The 17,791-nt window shown below is 39.9% G+C and overlaps 2 protein-coding genes across 2 annotated transcripts in view; both read right to left on the reverse strand.

Moving 5' to 3' along the window:
- Positions 1 to 1,556: 1,556 nt before the first annotated feature.
- On the reverse strand, positions 1,557 to 13,052 carry map2k2a (mitogen-activated protein kinase kinase 2a). Its single transcript, XM_020624247.1, has 11 exons — positions 12,471 to 13,052; positions 12,086 to 12,296; positions 10,086 to 10,232; positions 9,563 to 9,640; positions 9,037 to 9,088; positions 6,645 to 6,769; positions 5,851 to 6,064; positions 5,565 to 5,629; positions 5,398 to 5,459; positions 3,414 to 3,459; positions 1,557 to 3,299 (listed from the first exon to the last, which is right to left on the reverse strand). The coding sequence occupies exons 1-11, from the start codon at positions 12,557 to 12,559 to the stop codon at positions 3,189 to 3,191; spliced, it is 1,200 nt and encodes a 399-aa protein (XP_020479903.1). The 5' UTR covers positions 12,560 to 13,052; the 3' UTR covers positions 1,557 to 3,188.
- Positions 13,053 to 15,155: 2,103 nt separating this feature from the next.
- Positions 15,156 to 17,791, reverse strand: part of pias4a (protein inhibitor of activated STAT, 4a) — a 13,830-nt gene continuing 11,194 nt past the window's right edge. The window contains 2 exon segments of the mRNA XM_020624230.1: positions 15,156 to 17,732; positions 17,779 to 17,791. The exon segment at positions 17,779 to 17,791 is cut by the window's right edge and continues 140 nt beyond it. Of these exon segments, the coding sequence (XP_020479886.1) occupies positions 17,456 to 17,732; positions 17,779 to 17,791 (290 nt within the window). The 3' untranslated portion in view covers positions 15,156 to 17,455.

Raw genomic sequence — 17,791 nt, forward strand, 5'->3', positions numbered from 1 at the left:
GATTCAATACAAACACCCCACATCCGACCTGTATTTGTGTAATTGCCTGAATGAAGGTATTGTTTAAATCGAGCCAAATAAGAAGACAGTTAGCAGTTAACAGATTGCTTTCCCTAATTATAATGTCTGAAGCAATTAGTAATGTTTCATTTAAAATGTGTCTGCGGCTGTAGAGCTGTGAGACATTTAACTGGGGCCAGTAACCACAGTTCATACATTACATCATAACCAGCTAGGATATTATACCAATTCTAAGAGTCATAGTTAGCCTACCCCGAATTAGGATTTAACTGTCTCACTGTACTGTGTCTGCAAAGCTCTAAATATTTTCCCCTTGTTTACCAGTAATAAGCAGTCTGTCTTGCAGCAGTCAGTGGCCGTCGCTTACAAATGATGAACTCAGGTGGCGCTAGAATAAAAAAAGAAAAACAAGAGCTTTTAAAGAATAGTGAAGTACGTTTTTAAAAGACCACTTACCATTTTAAAGTTAGAAATAGTCTTCATTCAACTCGTCATTCATCTCTCAAAATGTTCATTGACAACTTACTGAAAGTTAATTAAGGCTTCAGTTAGTTAAGCAATGATACTATGGACACTTGCATTTGAGGCACCTGCATACTGACGTCTAGAACCACGCCGATATGATTTTAATAGCTCTTTCATTTTAACACATCTGCCAGCCAATCAGAACTGACTATATCCGCGTTTATACCAGTGAAATACCGGTAAATATACATTGTACAGATTATACAGATCCGTACAGGTCTCCATTAAGTACTCTATTTTTATCTAATTTCCTAATAAATATTCCTTTGTCTGTTTTCAGTTTATTGCCTGTTTATAGAGTTTATTTTGCATTACTTATTGCTTGTTTATACTATTTATTTTGTTATACTACATAGCCTTACAGTATGTTGGTATACTGTTTACTTGGCCCTTGCATGGGGATATGTACATGCACATTGAGAGCCGCTGTACCAGAGTTAAATTCCTCTTGTTCAACACACCTGGCCAATAAAGCTGATTCTTCTGATTTATAGATTTACATTTTGCAGGGTCGATGGCTGGGGTGCGGGGAGTCAATTAACCAGGTTTCTATGTATGAAAGTGAGTCTCATTATTAAAATATCCAAAAAGAGATGACAATAAATTTACTCTACAAGGACACCCCAGAAAAAATGTCCGGATTCCAAAAGCAAAATGCTCCAATTATACACACTTTTCACATTTATTCTGTCAATTGTCTAAATATATTTTCTCAACAATGGATTTCTTGTCTAAATGTTCCCAAAGCCCTTAAAAAACAAACACATTCTCAATATTAAGGTCTTGGTGGGAAATAACTGATTCTTACTGCATCGTCCCAAATGTAGTCCAAAATAACCATTCAAGGTTACAAATACAGAAAGAATTCAGCAAAAGCACTCGTTACGTGTGGTTTAGGGCAAGGCCCCCGACAAAAAATAAATAAATATGACAGTGACCGTATTCTCAACCCTGACAATATCCATATTAATGTACCGTAATTATAAATGAACTGAAAATACTTTATGAAATGTGTATATAGTGGCACACCTTTCTAATAAATGTGCACTTTGTTTATTCGAGTCATGTATAACATTGGATATCAACAGCGATCACATGAATAACTTAAAAGTACATTCACAAATAGGTTTTATTTTAAAGTTTTTATACATTATAACCATATCCAACACATTTTATGTTATAACGACTTTTCTTCCCTTGTCTTTTACATAAATCACTTTTGTAAATTAAGACTGCAAAATAGTACTCCTGTAATTTTTGTTTATAGCTTTGTACACAAAAGTGAGGACGCATCCATTTTGCTCTGAACGGATGCACATTTTGGGGGGAAATAAGAAAGAACAGCCATAAGCAGAGAGAATACAAGAGCTCTAGCAAGACAGCAGGCTAGCAAGTAACACCACCACCACCACCACCACCATGTGACCTACAGTGACCCGGATTAAAATTTTGCAAACTCCATGTACTACTTGAACTGCCACTTGAAAAGGGCTTGTACGCTTACCATAATTAACTGGGTTAAATCACAAGGAAAAGCTTCTCAATAGTATTTCAACCCAGGTTTTTCCAAAAGCAGGCCTCTAGATTGGTTGTGTCCCAAAAGAATGCTTGGATCGCCACACATAGTAGTACAGTGAAAACAACCAAATATACTTCAGGGGAAAGTACAGACCGAGAAGAAGGGGGGGGTTAAATTACTCAAGATAATCATCCCCATCATGATCTTGGGACATGAAACACACATACAGCATCAGAAAGATAAACCATGCTATATCATCCCATGAATACATTTTGATTGTTTTCCTCAATTGAAAAGATTCTGGCATATATCAGGCCTCCACAGCATATGCCTCCTCCTGTGTGAAACAGTGAGGGATGTGAACTGAAATGAATGTTGAAGAAAACGTCAACATAAAGTGTGGATTACTGAATGGAAAAAAATAAGGACATTCAAAGTGCAAGGCTATACCGTTCATGTGTGTGCATACAAAAACTGATCAGTCATTGAGAAACTTTAGTAGTCATGAATACCCTCTTTGGTTTGTGACATTGTTCACAAAGTGATTGCTCTTTTACCAAAAAGTAATGACGACTCCTCAAGTCAATTTCCTTGCACTCTGCTCACCCATCTGATTATATTGGAGGCAACTGCAAGATGAATATAGCTGACAAAGAGATTTTCAATAAAATGCATTCACCTTCAATAAAACTAATTTAGAGAAGATGTGAATGCAAAACATCTGATTTCCCTAAGCAGGATATATCTCTAAAATTTACTACGATACAGTCCCACAAGCCATCAACTGCTGCCATAGAAAAGACAAACATAATACTCAACAATACAGAAGTTTGACAATCAATGTAAAGCTGACACACTGGCAGCCCCTTCAGTGCTTTACATCCTCTGTAGCAGTGTGAAAACGTGGACTTTGGCTACTCTTGACACTGGGTTGGTGAACCTGTGGTTGTACAGTACAGTAACTCAATGGGCCCTGCTGTTGGTGAAGAAACGGGGGGAACTCTTTTACTTAAGAGCAAGATGAAAAAGTGCCAACATGTGTGATGGCTTGCGTGTGTATGTACAGTAAAAGTATGTGTATGCAAGCAAGACCCAGAAGTGTGTCGAGGCAACGGGGCCCTGTTCACTCAGTGCTGCGGGTTGGAGTACTGGGCTGGTTGAGGCCCATGGTTTTGCACAACCAGCCTGCAAAGTCCACTTCCTCTACTTCTGATCGTTTGATGAAAGTGTGACTCTGAACGAAAACCAAAAAGGGAAACAGTTAATTGTGCTGCCAGTTTCAGTAACAAAGAAAACAATTAAGGCAGAAAACAAACTTCAGCCCAGTCTAACTGAAACAGGTACCTACCATTAGCATCTTCAGATCTGCCCTCTCAGCTGGGTTTTTGATCAAACTGCAGACACAAATAATGCCAACAAGATTACAGACATGTGCCCGGGCAACAAACTGTATAAAATACAGTCTAAAGTCTGAAGCTAGCAATAGCTAACTAACAAGTACAATGATCTGGTTAATACTAATGTGACAAAAGCACTAATATTACACAAAGGCTCAATTACTCCTAAATTAAAGCTATATTAATTCAATAAAAAAGTACAATCATGACCGTACTAGGCTGCTAATGTTACCAAAACAAACATGTTAGCTTTGATGCTAACATATCCAGAAGACAGAATGCCACATTCTAATCAAATTTGAGTCCTTTGACTTCTTTTAGTTCTCTGCCTCAAAAAGCCAAACCAATGTTAACACTGATCCCTGCTCTCTCTGACAAAAGAACATGGCCTCTTCAGTCTGCAGCCACAGTCTGAAGTGTAGCTGCACAGAACTCCTTCATGGCTGGTGATGAACCATGTCACGTTTCAAAAAAACCCTCCGTTTGGGAGACAACCGCTCTACCCACTGAACGACAGTAAATGTTTCTGTGGCTAAAACATATCACACAAATCATTAATCCAAGCAGAGTATTTTTTAGATGAGATCTAATTTAGATTGTATTTTTACAAGCTACCTCCGCGCTACATCAGTTTCTGCTACCACCTTGAGCACAAAAACAAAAGCCTTATGTTCATGTCACTTCACAACATTAATGACAAAGTGGAGAAATCACAGCACTTGGGATTTTGAAGTGTTCTGCACAATTAATTGTGATGATTCTTTTTTTTTTTGTTCAAAAGTAAGATAAAAGCAATGCACTTTTATTTGGTAGCTCAGTCTAAACAGGTCATTGCTGGGGATGGGGATCATTAGGATTTTATCGATACCAGTACTGCTCATTGATAGTGTTATTGATATTACTCACCATAACTTGGTGCAAAAAAATAAATAAAATAAAATAAAAAAATACAGATGTGATATGAAAGGATTAAATTCTTTTAATCATTACAATTTTGCTTTAATAATCTGATATTTTAATAATCTGATATTTTAATGGTACTCTTATGGGTTCTTTTTATTTTTAGGAGGAAAATACAATTTTAAGAATTTTAGAATTAACATTACCACAGTGTGATAACTGAATTATAAAAAAGTCTAATCCAGGACTTTCACAGTATTTTTACTATGTGGTGTTTTGCCACCTACCCTCAGATCACTAAATCTGGCCCAGCTCTGAACCTCAAACACCTCACTCTGTTATCAGAGAACCAGGATTACATTAAGTAACCCGACGTTTCTGAACGTCAGTTCAGACGACGCCCTGAGAATTTGAATTTATGAATGCCATAACAGCCTGCTGGCAAATATTTACTTTTAATCAATAGTGCATGTTCATATATGTGTGCGTGCTCCAGGGTGTGAACATACATAACATTTAAGGACAACAAGAGATGAACTGCAAGCTAGGCAGATGAAAACTGTGTATTTCTCCACCTGTATGTGATAGACCTTCCCTAGAGGTTTCCACAAATTATTCATTTGCTCACCCTTACATGGGAAACACTTGTTGCAACAAGCACTGTCAATATCAACTGTAGTGAAATGCAACCACACATACTTTAGTTAAATCTGCTGTGTGTGTGTGTGTGCTGCAGGCTGTTGCAAGGTGTGAGACAGAGCTCTCTCTGTCCCTCAGGCTCTGAGACACAGATCTATATCTTCTGGATTCAGAAAAGCAAAAAAGTGGCATAGATGAATGTATCAGAAACAGAGTTGGTGAGATAAAATGTGTAAGCAACAATAAATAGGAAATCTATTTTCTTAACTTCTTCAGTACCAACAGTGGAACTGTTACTGTCAGGGCTTATTGATACTATGGTATTTAATAATGTAGCACTGGTCCCCATTTAATGCCAGGCTTTGATACACATCCCTAGTCACTGCCAGTGCTCACCATTTTGTCACGAAGTCCTGAAAGTCATTTGTGAAGACGCCATGCGGTAGTTTGGGAGGTGGCTGAGGAGAAAACAAGATGCAAAAATGAAGGGAAAAGGGTACAGCACTATGTACTTGTGTGTATGTTTAACATAACATCAATAAACAATCAGCAATTTCTCAAACCTCATTCACAATGTAGTCCAAAAGTTCAAAGATGGCCATGGCAGGTCTACTGTCCATCCCATGTCCTACGAAGAAGTATCATATCATAAGACACAATTACAATTTATTTACATCAAATATTAAACTATCCTATCCTTATTACTAAATTATATCTCAAAGCTTGTAAAAAAAAAAAAAAATAAATAAAAAAGCCTGTGACTGCTAAGACTGAACAAGCCTGCATGGATCTTTTGTTAATGTCATACACAATCATCTGTGTGTTTGTGTATGCTTTTGCGTTTCGTACCGCTTACAGGCCTGCCTGGCGGTCTGGGCCTCTGCATGCTGGTGTGCGACTCTCCCTCACCCCCGTCCATAACGGCCCGTCCAAAGATGGCCTCTAGCTCTTTGGCGTCTGGAGGGGGGATGGGGTAGCGGCCAATCGCCAGCTCCACCAGAGACAGACCCATGCTCCACACGTCAGACTGAACAGAGTAGTGAGTGCCCTGCAGTCTCTCCGGCTGTTGAGAAACACAAACAACGTCAGGAAGCGCAGGTAGAGCCAAGATGGTAGGCGGGAGAGAGGGTTGGGCAAAGAAGACAGGAAGTGGAGGAGAAGATAATGGAAGGGGAGAGTGAGAAAGGGGGTGTTATGGGAAGGAGAAGTGGGGTGCGGTTAAAGGAAAAAGTACAGAGGATGATGGGGTTTGGCAGGATGTAAAAGAGCTGCTTTAGAGTGTTTAAGTTTTAGGACGGTGAGCAAAGACAGGTGTTCATGAGTTGGGAAATATGATGAAAGGGTGCTTTGTGGGTACAGGAACTGGATGGGACAGAAAAATCAGCTATTGGCACTACAGCCACCAGGTGTCTAAGAGTGAGGGGAGGACGAGAAACAGCAAGCACAGTTGCCGAATTCTTTGCCAAAGATCCCTTTCCTGGGCACAGCCCTTGGTTCTTGGCAGGGGAGAGAGGGAGGGCCAGAGGAAAGGAAGACTAAAGGTGGGGCCAGGGAACAAGAGCAATGTGAGAAAAGACGAGAAGGAAAGTAAGGTTAGGGCCAGAGGAAAAAGGGGTGGGGGTGGAGTGATGGAGCTGACTCACTGACATGTAGGAGCGCGTTCCAACAAAGGAGTTGGCCATGGAATCTATGAGCTGGCCACTGACACCGAAGTCACACAGCTTGATCTCCCCACGAGAGTTGACCAGGATGTTAGAGGGCTTGACATCTGTGTGGCCGGTAGAGATGGACAAACAAATGACATTAAGTTATCAGTGAGGCTCTTCCTCATGCTGAATCTCATCTGCCATCTATACTTAACACCTCACTACTAACCCACTGTATCACAATTGTTTTAGTCATCAGGATGAGAAGGGGCTTCTTACAATAACTGCTCCCCAAAAATTAAACGCCGTCACACTGATGTGTTTATATATATCTGTATAGATGACAATACGTGTATGAAAGTATATGTAAGGATTTAGTGCATGCAAGAGCATGATTGGACATGAACATGTCCACCATATGCACTGCATGTATGAATGTGAGACTAACGTGCAGACTTTGAAAACAAATTTTCTTCCTAGGATAGTAAAAACCGTTTCTGATAAGACAGTAAATATCGCTTGAAGAAAAAAAAAATCAAATATTGAAACGCAGAATCAGTTACAGAATTATTTTGCCCAGGACAGTCTGCCATGAGGGCTGAGGGTGGCATGCTCTGCAGCCCCCATATATGTCTGTGATGCTGTTTTCATCGAGCAAGGGAGAAAATAGCAACATCTCTTGCTGAGCTCCTGTTATAAACAAGCTGGTCCTCCACATTTCCCGCTCATCACTTAAAAGCAACCTGCAAAATAATGGGGTAAGACTGATCCCTGCAATCTGTCCTCGTTGGTGTGTGAGACCCCCTCCCACAGACCAAGGATGTGGGGAGGGACTGCAAAAGAGGTGGCATGAAACAGCAGGAGGACGATGGAGGGAGACACGGAAGGAGGGGTCAACTGGGTGCGGCTGCTGTATAATCACATCTGAGAGGCTGTAATTGCCACTGGTGCTCACAGACATCTCTGTCCTAGAGTACCACCAACCCCAGAGCACTGCAAGGACTCACTGTGCTGCAGTGTGCAGGTCCTTCAACAGCACAACTGTGGTTCCTCACTGGTGTGCTGTGGAAAACATGCCTACCTTAGACTGCTAAGAAAATGCCTTTTACCAAGTCTTTTTCTGCTTCATGCTAGAAATTTTTAGTGATCAAAAACTCATGATACTTCCATATAAAGCCTGCCTAGTGGTGAGCGTGCCAAGTCTTTTTAGAAGTTGATGCAGTGCACATGGAGGAAAAAGAATGAAGAAAATTCATAAAACCTAAATGAAACACTACAGGGACAACTGAAATATGTTGAGTTAATGTGGTGCATTTACCAACATAAAAGTCCATAGACATTAGGAAATAGCAGCAAGGATAATAACAGTGGAAAATTAAAGGATAATTCTCCATTTTTGTTATCTGACAGTTCAGACTGTAAACATTTGTTTTTTTAATCTCTGCCTCACCATCATCTGTAAATTTCAGCCCCTAGTAAAACTAAAGAAATGGAAAGCATAACACCAATCCATAAAAAAAAAAAAAAAATCTAGATTGTATTATTGGTAAATAATATCAACTTTCCAGTAATCTGATCGAGTTGCACTAATGGGATACCCATACTGCATTCCTATGCATTTTATATCCATTTCCAGACCAAAACACATCAGATGTATTTCAGACTTTCTTTACCGACACCGTGGCCAAGAAATTGTCAAATAAAGTATGTCAAGAAGTAGCTGTAAGAAACATGACATGTTGTAGTTAAACACTGGTTAACTGTTGCAGTAAGGTCAGTAACTACAGTGCACCCATTATCATTATTTTGTTCTTACCTGTAAATAGCCGTAGCTTGAGAACTGAACTGCTCAAAGTAACAAATGTGTCATATGTCAAACCAATTTTCTTGCATTAGATCAACCTGTTTTCTACACTAGTCATGAGACTATAGTTCAAGTACAACTCTCAGCATGTTATGAAATCAAATATAGAGCATATCTGTCAAAACTTTTCCTCATCGAAGTCATGGATCATCTGAAGATGAAAGCCCCTTGGGATTTGTTATTTGTTCTTACTCTTCAATCTTCATGAAAGCACTTAACAGGTATTACCCCAATGAATAAACTAAAGAGCAACTGTGTGATAAACACCGCATTAAACAAAATACTTGAGAAAAAATTCTGTGATGTACAAATTATTCATAGTGATACCACAACACAACTCTCCCCTTAATGTCCACATACAGCCTGATACTCGTCAGCTTAACAAAGTCAGTCTGTTAGTCAATCACTGTCATGACGCTTCTGGCAGCTGCATAACCAGCAGCTGTTGTATTGCTCGATTTTGAAAATGTGGCACAATATATTTTGAGAGCAAAGTGATTTATTGTAATTAGAGAACACCCTTACCTCTGTGCATGATCTGGTGCTTCTCACGTAGATAGGCTAAGCCCCTCAATACCTGTGAACAAGACAAGCAAACATCTATTATACACAAGACCACACAAATCTCACACAATAGTGTATAGATACTTGTATAAAAATAAGCTTTCCTCTGTGTAGATATTAATTTAAAAGCATTATTTTACCAATTCATTTTTTTATACTTGGTTATTTGAGCTTGATGCAAGAGAAAAGTTAAGTAAAGCACATTAGGTCCTGTTGTTGGTGACTCATGCATGACTGGACAACACACAGCTACTTAGGCAACACCACAACAGACACACCCACACCCACAATGGAAGAGCAGTGTATATATAAAAACATGTACAGTACCAAGCTGCAAATCTTTATATAACAGCCAAAGTCAAAGAGCAAAAAAATGTAAAATTATAAAACATATCTGATAAGCTGCTCTCTGGTTTTAAAAAAATGTAAACAATCAGACAAAAAAGGCAGAAACTATAGATTTAAAACAGTAACAGAATCCACATACAGCTATGCTAACTTTTCCCAGAATTTCTTCTGGGATTCTTCTGGCTTCCTTCAGGACCTGGTCCAAGGAGCCACCGTCCTGTAGAGACAAGTTGCACAATTAAAATCTGGCATACTGTTTAAAAACAACAACACTGCATACATTTCTTTGGAAACAAATAGTTTGCAGATGCTGTGGGTAACTGTGGCTCAGGAGGTAGAGCGGGTCGTTTCCTAACCGGAGGATTAGTCGTTTGATTCCAGGCTTGTCCAGTCAACATGTCGAAGTGTCCCTGAGCAAGACACTGAACTTGGAGTTACTCCAGGTGATAACACCGGTGTGTTAATGTGTGAGCGTTTGTGAGTGCAAATGGGTGAATGGCCAAGTAGAGTAAAAGCGCTTTGAGTGTGCTGTAAACCAAAGAAAGGCGCTATATAAGTATAAGACCATTTACCATGTATAAAAATAGTTAAAGTACAAGGGAAAGTATGAATATCCAACCATATTAATTCACTGTCCAGGATCTGATGGTTTTGTCTCTCACCATGTGCTCCATACAGATGCTGATCTCCCCATCGCTGTAAAAGGCCCCATAGAAGCCCACAATGTAGGGGGAGTTGCATTCATGCAGCACCTGCAGCTCTCTGATAATCTGGTTCCTGATGGCAGGCTTGATTTCTAAGTGAATCAACTGGGGAAGGAAAAGATGAAACCGTGAACTGCTGTTCATGGTTACACATGCAACAGATTAACATACAGCATTCGCTGACCTCCTGCATAGATCAGGTGGAGTGTGTTCACAAACAAAATGCTTTATTCATATTCATTGGTAAAACAGTGGCAACCACAATGTCTTATTTCCAAATTGAGTCCCAGTGGGCCCTTTTCACGCGATGTCACACAATGGCCATTGCTCTTCCAATGGGTGTATCCTCGTTTCCACCGGTCAGCGTAATCATCGAGTTCATACAGTATATAGCACATGCCACACACATTCATGGATAATGTTTAGCAGATTGTGGATATTTATTACTGGATGCTACCAATTTGAGTTTGAAGGTTGCTAAGGGCTAACTTTCTAATTTATACTAACACTAGTTTGGTTTATGGGGATAAACTATGTAGCAAATAACATGCTAGCATCCTTTTAGCAATGTTAACATTTCATATAGCAGAGTATAAAGAATGTTCCTGTGAATAACGTACCAGATGAAGCCTTTGTAAACTGAACATTAGGCTTAAAGGTGTTTTACGTGTGCGATCAGTGAACTGATAACATCGGTGGTGTTGCTCTGCCCTTTTTTTAACATACTGGTATAATTTACAGGCTGAGATTTTGAATAGACATTAGTTCTCTGTGGCTCCTGCACACTAACTGCTAATGTCACTTGCTAGCCACCAGCTGCGGTAGTAACAAAAAATAAACTGATAATATCGTGAATGAATCTGATTTACAATGCCATAAATATTATTCTAGTGGGTGCTGGCGTTGTCTTTATTACAATCTCAGGGAGATTTGTCCCAGTGCAGCACCGAACTGGAAACAATGATACACCACAGTGATGACATCACTGTAAAAAGGTATGACCAAATGGTATAATCAAAACAGGGGGGACAACACAACAGGTTAACCAACAAAATACATATCAGTGTTAAGGTATGTTAGGCTGAACACTGTGAAATATATATCCTCTTATTAGTCTTCCCTTTTCAATATAAAAAGAACACGCCTCACAGGTACCCAAACAATACAGGATTTTTGAGGCATATACAGTATGATGTATTTGTTATTACTGCATTCAAATCATGATGCAGAGTGCACTTTTCTCCAGACAGCAAGTCACTGAAGCTCCATTTCGAAGTGGCTGCAACAAACCAAACCAGCAGCAATGCTATGATGCTATCAGTGGTGGAATGTAACTGACTACATTTATTCAAGTACTGAACTTTTGTACGATTTTTAGGTATCTGTACTTTACTTGAGTATTTTCATTTTCTGTTACTTTGACTTCAGTACCTTCTAAGAGGCAAACATGGTACTTTTTATTCCACTGCATTTACTTTATAACTTTTGTTAGTAGTTACTTTTCATAACCAGATTAATACAAAAAAGACCTTATTAATCCAGCTACCCAGCAGTAATTCAAATTAAATGCATATAAACTAGCCTCCCCTTTACCAGCTGCAACATTAAATGTGACATACACAATAACTCATCAGTAATTGCATCACAATAATATGATATACAGGAATTTGAAATGTGCCAGTCTGCATAGTAAGTACTTTTACCTCTAGCACTTTATGTTTTGATGCTAATACTTTTGTAGTTTTACTTATATAACATTTAAATGCAGGACTTTTACTTGTAACAGAGTATTGTTACACTGTTGTAGTGCTACTTAAGTAAAGGATCTGAGTACTTCTTCCACCGGGTGCTATGTTAAAATCAAAACTGAGCTTCAGTTACTAGAAGAACCTCTGGACTGTGCTGTGACTCAGCTACCTCCACCTGCAACACAACATTCAATAAACATTAATGTTCACCTTTCGGGCCATGACCAAACCCGAGGGTTTGTGGCAGACCTTGTTGACCACTCCTCCGTTTCCTGCACCCAACTCACATATGGGGTCAAAGTCCTCATCCTTCAGCTCTCCAACCTGAGCTTTCTGGGTGAGAAAGGCTTCCAGTCGTTTCCTCTGTTGTTCATCCAGGTCCAACTCACCAAGTTTCTTTTGTAAGGCCTCCAGGTTGGCTCTGTGAGGAGGACACAGTTGGATTAACAGGGGTTACAAAAAGAATTATCAGGGACATTAACCACTCTATTCACATGGTGGTGTATAAAACTAATGTTAAACAATAAATAGATTTACAAAGAGATCAGATGAAAACAGTCACTCTTTAACACAGGTACTTTTAATTTTGACTCACTCAGAGGCAGCATCAATGGTGTTAGAAGTGGCCTGTCCCTCTCCAATGGGTGTTATGTTCAGGGGAACGGGTCTTCTTTTAGGAGCCATTTAAGTAACTACACTAAACGACTTTTGTCAAATTATGCACTAACCTGCAGTGAGCTGGGCAGCTGCTAACCTAGCTTTTTCCTTATTCGAAACTCAGCCTGAAAAGCAACAGGATAATCTCTATACGGTTGGTAATTTAGATAGCTAACGTTAGCAAAGTTAGTATACTTTTGGTTGCATGTCAGTTAGCTAGTTTGGTAAATGATGACATGTCGAAGTGTGCCTTACAAGCAGAGTTGTTTTCCGGTGCATCTATAGCATGTGGAGTAAACACGTTTCTGTGTTTCTGCTCCTTCTATGTTTCCTACCTGCTGCTACTAGCCATTAGCCACCTAGCTGCTACTAGTTAGCACCAGATCCTGGAAAAATCGTGCCCCGCGTCTCGCGGTCCTAAAGTGCAGCCCTTTGCTTCTCAGCTTTCACAAGACTACAGGCCGCCAAGGTTTAGCTACACTGATAAACCTGTACGGCAGCCTTCCCCACCCGGTACGGCCGCCTCCCCACAAACAAATGTTTCTCTTCGGGGTGTGGGGCTGTGAAGCGAATAGGGCTAGTGTTCAGGCTGGTGGCGCTTCAATACAGGAAGCAGCAGCTGCAGCATCAAACCTATACACCCACAAGGAGAGCCCTTAATAAATAGCGCGATATCGAGACCGTCTGACAAGTTGATACACGAGGAGGTAAAATCTCACGAGGGATGTAGGACACCTGCAGTTTGTGCTAACATCGCCGGTATGCTGGTTGTAATGAAGTAAAAGCCCGGTTTAACCATATCTCAGGCACCCTCTACTTTCTTATTTGTTAATGGCAGTTATTAAACAAGCTGCGAAGTACATTACTGCCACCCAGTGGTATCAAGGGGGTACTGAAGATTTCCAACAAAATCACATTTTATTATTAAACATTAACCTATATTTGTATTTTTCTTTAATTCAGTCATCTGTAGCTCAGAAGTAAAAAAAAAAAAAAAAAAAACTCAAAGTTCAGATTAAAACGTTTTCAGTTATAGTTCAAAATAATGAATTCAACATTCAGTGTAGTGTATCAAAAATTTAAAAGATTTGTAAAGTAGACCTGTCCGTCCCCCTCATAAAATATTGTTTGGGAAATGTCCTGTTTTAATCAAGGTGAAGTGAATTATTTGTTTTGAATTATTCAAAATGCATTAGATTAAAAAAATCCTTCTTTGGTTCATCTGCAGCTTTGTGCAGGCATCTTTAAGTTGATCCAGCTTGACTGGGTGACAGCATGACTGTCTCCTCATTTAATTGTTACCCTATAACACAAACAAAAACTTCAATACACAAAAGGGATTACAATTACACATATTTATATGAAAAGATTATGAGGTAGCCATATTGACCACAGTACAACCAGGGGCCTTTCACATAGGACACTCGCTATCTCTCTCTCTCTCCCAATGCTATGTCTAATAAAGGCAAGCATGGCACAAAATACTTGTGAAAGATTGACATCAGCAAAGATGACAATTGCTGCTGCACACTAGTTTATCCTTTCCACATTTAAAACATCTGTTGGGCATTAACACTGAGTGTAAGGGATTCAATTTCACATAATACTAAAGTTCTCCAAGAGAATAGTTTGCTTCAGCTGAGGTTGATCATTTGAGAACCTCTACAGACATCAACACTTGAAATAAGGTGTGATGCATTTGCACCTCTGTATTCTGTCATTAACAGCAGATAAGCAAGTGGATAATCTGGATAAGTCCAGCCTATTTTCAAAATAAAACAATAGCACTCAGGTGTTTAAGAACTGATTTTAATTAATTCCACACGTCAATAACAGCTGTTAGAATATGATCATTTTAAATTTTACAGTTTTATTCTCAACAGGCATCAAATGTGTCCCCAGATCTAAGCATTTGGTACAGGACAGAACAATCCACACCTTAACCAGTCCTCCCAGTCAGTGGCATCAGCTTCAAGCCCTGCTGCCGTTGACAGCTTCTTAATGTCTGTTTGCCTACAGGAACAACTGGAGGCGATTCAAGGCTTAATAAAATATCATTTAAATTTTATTGTCTTTTAATATGAACATATTAAAAAAAAAAAAAAAAAACACAAAACAAAACATTTACATCATGGATTGTAAGCCTCTGCTCATGCTACCCAATACATTACAAGAAGAGATGCCACTACAGAAAGACCAGACCCTCAGCTCTCTCCAGCTCCCAGACAACCAGCAAACTTCTCTGGCTCAGATCCCCAGAAGCAATCTGCTCCACCTCTTTTCTGTAACCATAAGGCAGAGAGAATGCCCTTCTAAACCTACCCTAGCAACAAATGAAAAATGTAAAAAAAAAAAATTTTTTTTTTATCATTTTATATAGCGGTTACTTACAAACAGCCTAGTTAAAGACAGGTATTACAGCTTTACATTATTTTGCTTCAAAGCGCCTTACACAGAATATCCTTCTCAGGACAGACTCTGATGTATTATAGGCAAAGTGCCATCAATCAATTTTTGTGGACTACCAAACATTTTCAGCACTACATTGATTTTGTAAGCTATGTCAGTGTCAAAAGAGGGGGGAAAATGGAAGACCGGATCCGACTCAAACTCCTTTTTTTTCCACTCATTTGTGGATGCCCTTGCAACAGTGAAGCTCTGAATCAATATGTAAATGTGATTTCTCTGTGCATTAGAGCAAGGCAAAACCAAACAAACAAAAGAAACAGACTGAGTGCTGATCAAACTACAAAAGAGGGAACCAGACCACGACGGACTCATCTGAGTCACTACTTTCTCCTCCAAGTGTCCCACAGTGGACACTGCTGCTTACACAGTTTCTGATTCTGATGCATGAGATGTTTGCGGAGAGCTGGTCGTAACGGTCAGGGGTCACAGATTAATACTACATAATGGCTTTAAAATAAATAAGTCATAAAACAGGATGAAGTGTTAGATGAAAGTGCAAACAGCTCTAGCAACACAAACACTGTCTCATCTTCCCGAACACACTGATGATCTTCCTGCAGACAAATTCAACGCCTGTACATGAAACCCGAACATCCTTATCTGGGAGCAACCGCCACATACTGACAATACTAGTGTAGAGGAATATTAGTTGTAAAACTACAGCATATAGCAATTAAAGTCCATTTCTATTCCAGCAAATAGATATGACCTGACCTTATCTACTTTGTAAGGTGGCTGAGGTGGGATTGCTGGTTAAAGCAGCTCAACTTGTTCCAGGCGGGACAGTCTGTAACTCAGTCAGTGACTTTAAGCTTGATGGGGTTGCACTTCATTAAGTCTCATTGTGTTGGACATGCTGAGCCCACCGCAGCAAAGTACAAAGAATGCTGCTTTAACCCAGGTTGGACTCATTCAGAGGAAAAGAATGTGTTCATCAACATCACAGCCACGAGACTGGACTCACTGTGCCTCAACACCCAAACCACAACAGCAGAGGTGTCCTGCTGTCTGCAACTAATAGCTCCTGTCCTTACAAAACTACAGCCAAATATTATGTTGATTTATTACAAACAACTGTAAAGAGAATGTGAAGCCATTACATGTATAATGCTCTCAGAGAAGGGGGCCAAAATGTGGCAGAAAATGGTGACAGCATTTCTAAATCCTGTTCCTTTCCTCAGTTTTTTATTTTTATTTTTCCTGCTTCTCTGTTCATTTCTCCAATTGGAAAAACGAAAGAAATCAAATGAAATCCAACACCTGTCAGACTGGGGTCTGACGTGTCGGCCAACTCAGGTACCCTTAAAACAACAGGCTTCAATCGTCACCACTTAACAAAAAAGGCACAAAAGTCCTACACCATATGAACCATGAACTACGTCTGCTTTGGCACCACTGCCATACAGCAATCTCCAGGACTTGTGTCCATATGTAATGCTGATTATTTCAACTATAATGAATCCTGTTACAGTATGATACCCATTTTGCACAGTGGCATAGTTCCACCCCATCACTAACACCTACAGCTGGCTTCCTCATACACAAAGATGTTGCTGCTGAAGAGGAAGCAGAGCTACACAGAACGATGGAATAAAATTAAAAAATGAATTTAAAAAATGTAGAAAAACAAAATTCTCCAGTGTAAAATTGGCTTCAGAAAGTCTCATCAATTCTTCTGTCTTCTTTCTAAGCTACTCTCTGGTCAGTCTGCTTTTATGACTGAGGTAGGTTCTTCATCTAAGGACAAAATCAAAATGGAAAGCATCATAAATTGAGGCCAGTATTGAGTTCTGTGTTTTCATAATTAAAAGGATAAATTCATGAGAAAAAAAAAAACTTTCAAGCTTTGAATTCATTCTCTAAACAAAGCACAAAGCTGCAACACAATTAGAGAGGTTCCAATTTGCATTACGCTCCAGTTACCTGTCTTGTCCTCCCCCAAATTACTCATGTTCTTTACTTCCGTTTTTGGCCGTTAACCAAAAACTACATTTTCAACTTGCCTGCTCATCACAAATATGACAAAAATCAGAGATGTTAAAATTGTGTAATTCCAAGTCAAATACAAAGGGAGATGGAGTGGTGGGGAGGGAACTGCCTGGAGAGAGGATGAAGGGTGGTTAGGTGCTCGATCCATTCATCGTCTTTAGGAGAAGCAGGATGGTACAGATATTCATTGCAAGGTGATGGTTGGCCAAATGTTGGGAGCTGCTTCCAGTGGTGTACAGTAGAAAGAGGAATCCTAAGCACTGTAGAGTACAGATTCCTTAACAGTGCATGTTTGAATGTGTTATTGTTTCGTCTGGGTATAAACCAGAGCTGCTAAAGGGCTCTGATGTTTGGACATAAGGGAGGGTTGTGGCATTTAGTGAATTACCATGTTCCTGTCCTCCAGTTTTTAGCCCCCTGCCTCTGTTTGTGTGTGTCAGTCTATGAGGGGACAGAGCTGCGGGGTCAGTAGGCAGTGACCAAGTCTTTGTCGTAGTTGTATCGGCCCCGTTTTGGGGCAGGACTGTCAGCGCTGTCCTCAGTGTCCTCGCTGTCTCCTCCTGCCCCGCCCCCTTCCTCCTCAGAGGAGGAGTCAAGAGTCAGATCTACCACTACGCCTCCTCCCGGTGCCACAGCAGAGCCTCCTGTGACTCCTGCCATCCCAACAGAACCACTTCCAGATTTGCCTGTCAGACTGATGCTGCTGTGGGCAAGAACCTGTTCTAGTGCACAGAAAAAAATGCTCACATTAACAAGAACATGTAAAAGTAACAAGGTTTGGCACTTACATATATCAACAAC

This window comes from Monopterus albus, unplaced genomic scaffold (genome assembly GCF_001952655.1).
Source record: "Monopterus albus unplaced genomic scaffold, M_albus_1.0 scaffold323.1, whole genome shotgun sequence".
Classification (NCBI taxonomy): Eukaryota; Metazoa; Chordata; class Actinopteri; order Synbranchiformes; family Synbranchidae; genus Monopterus; species Monopterus albus.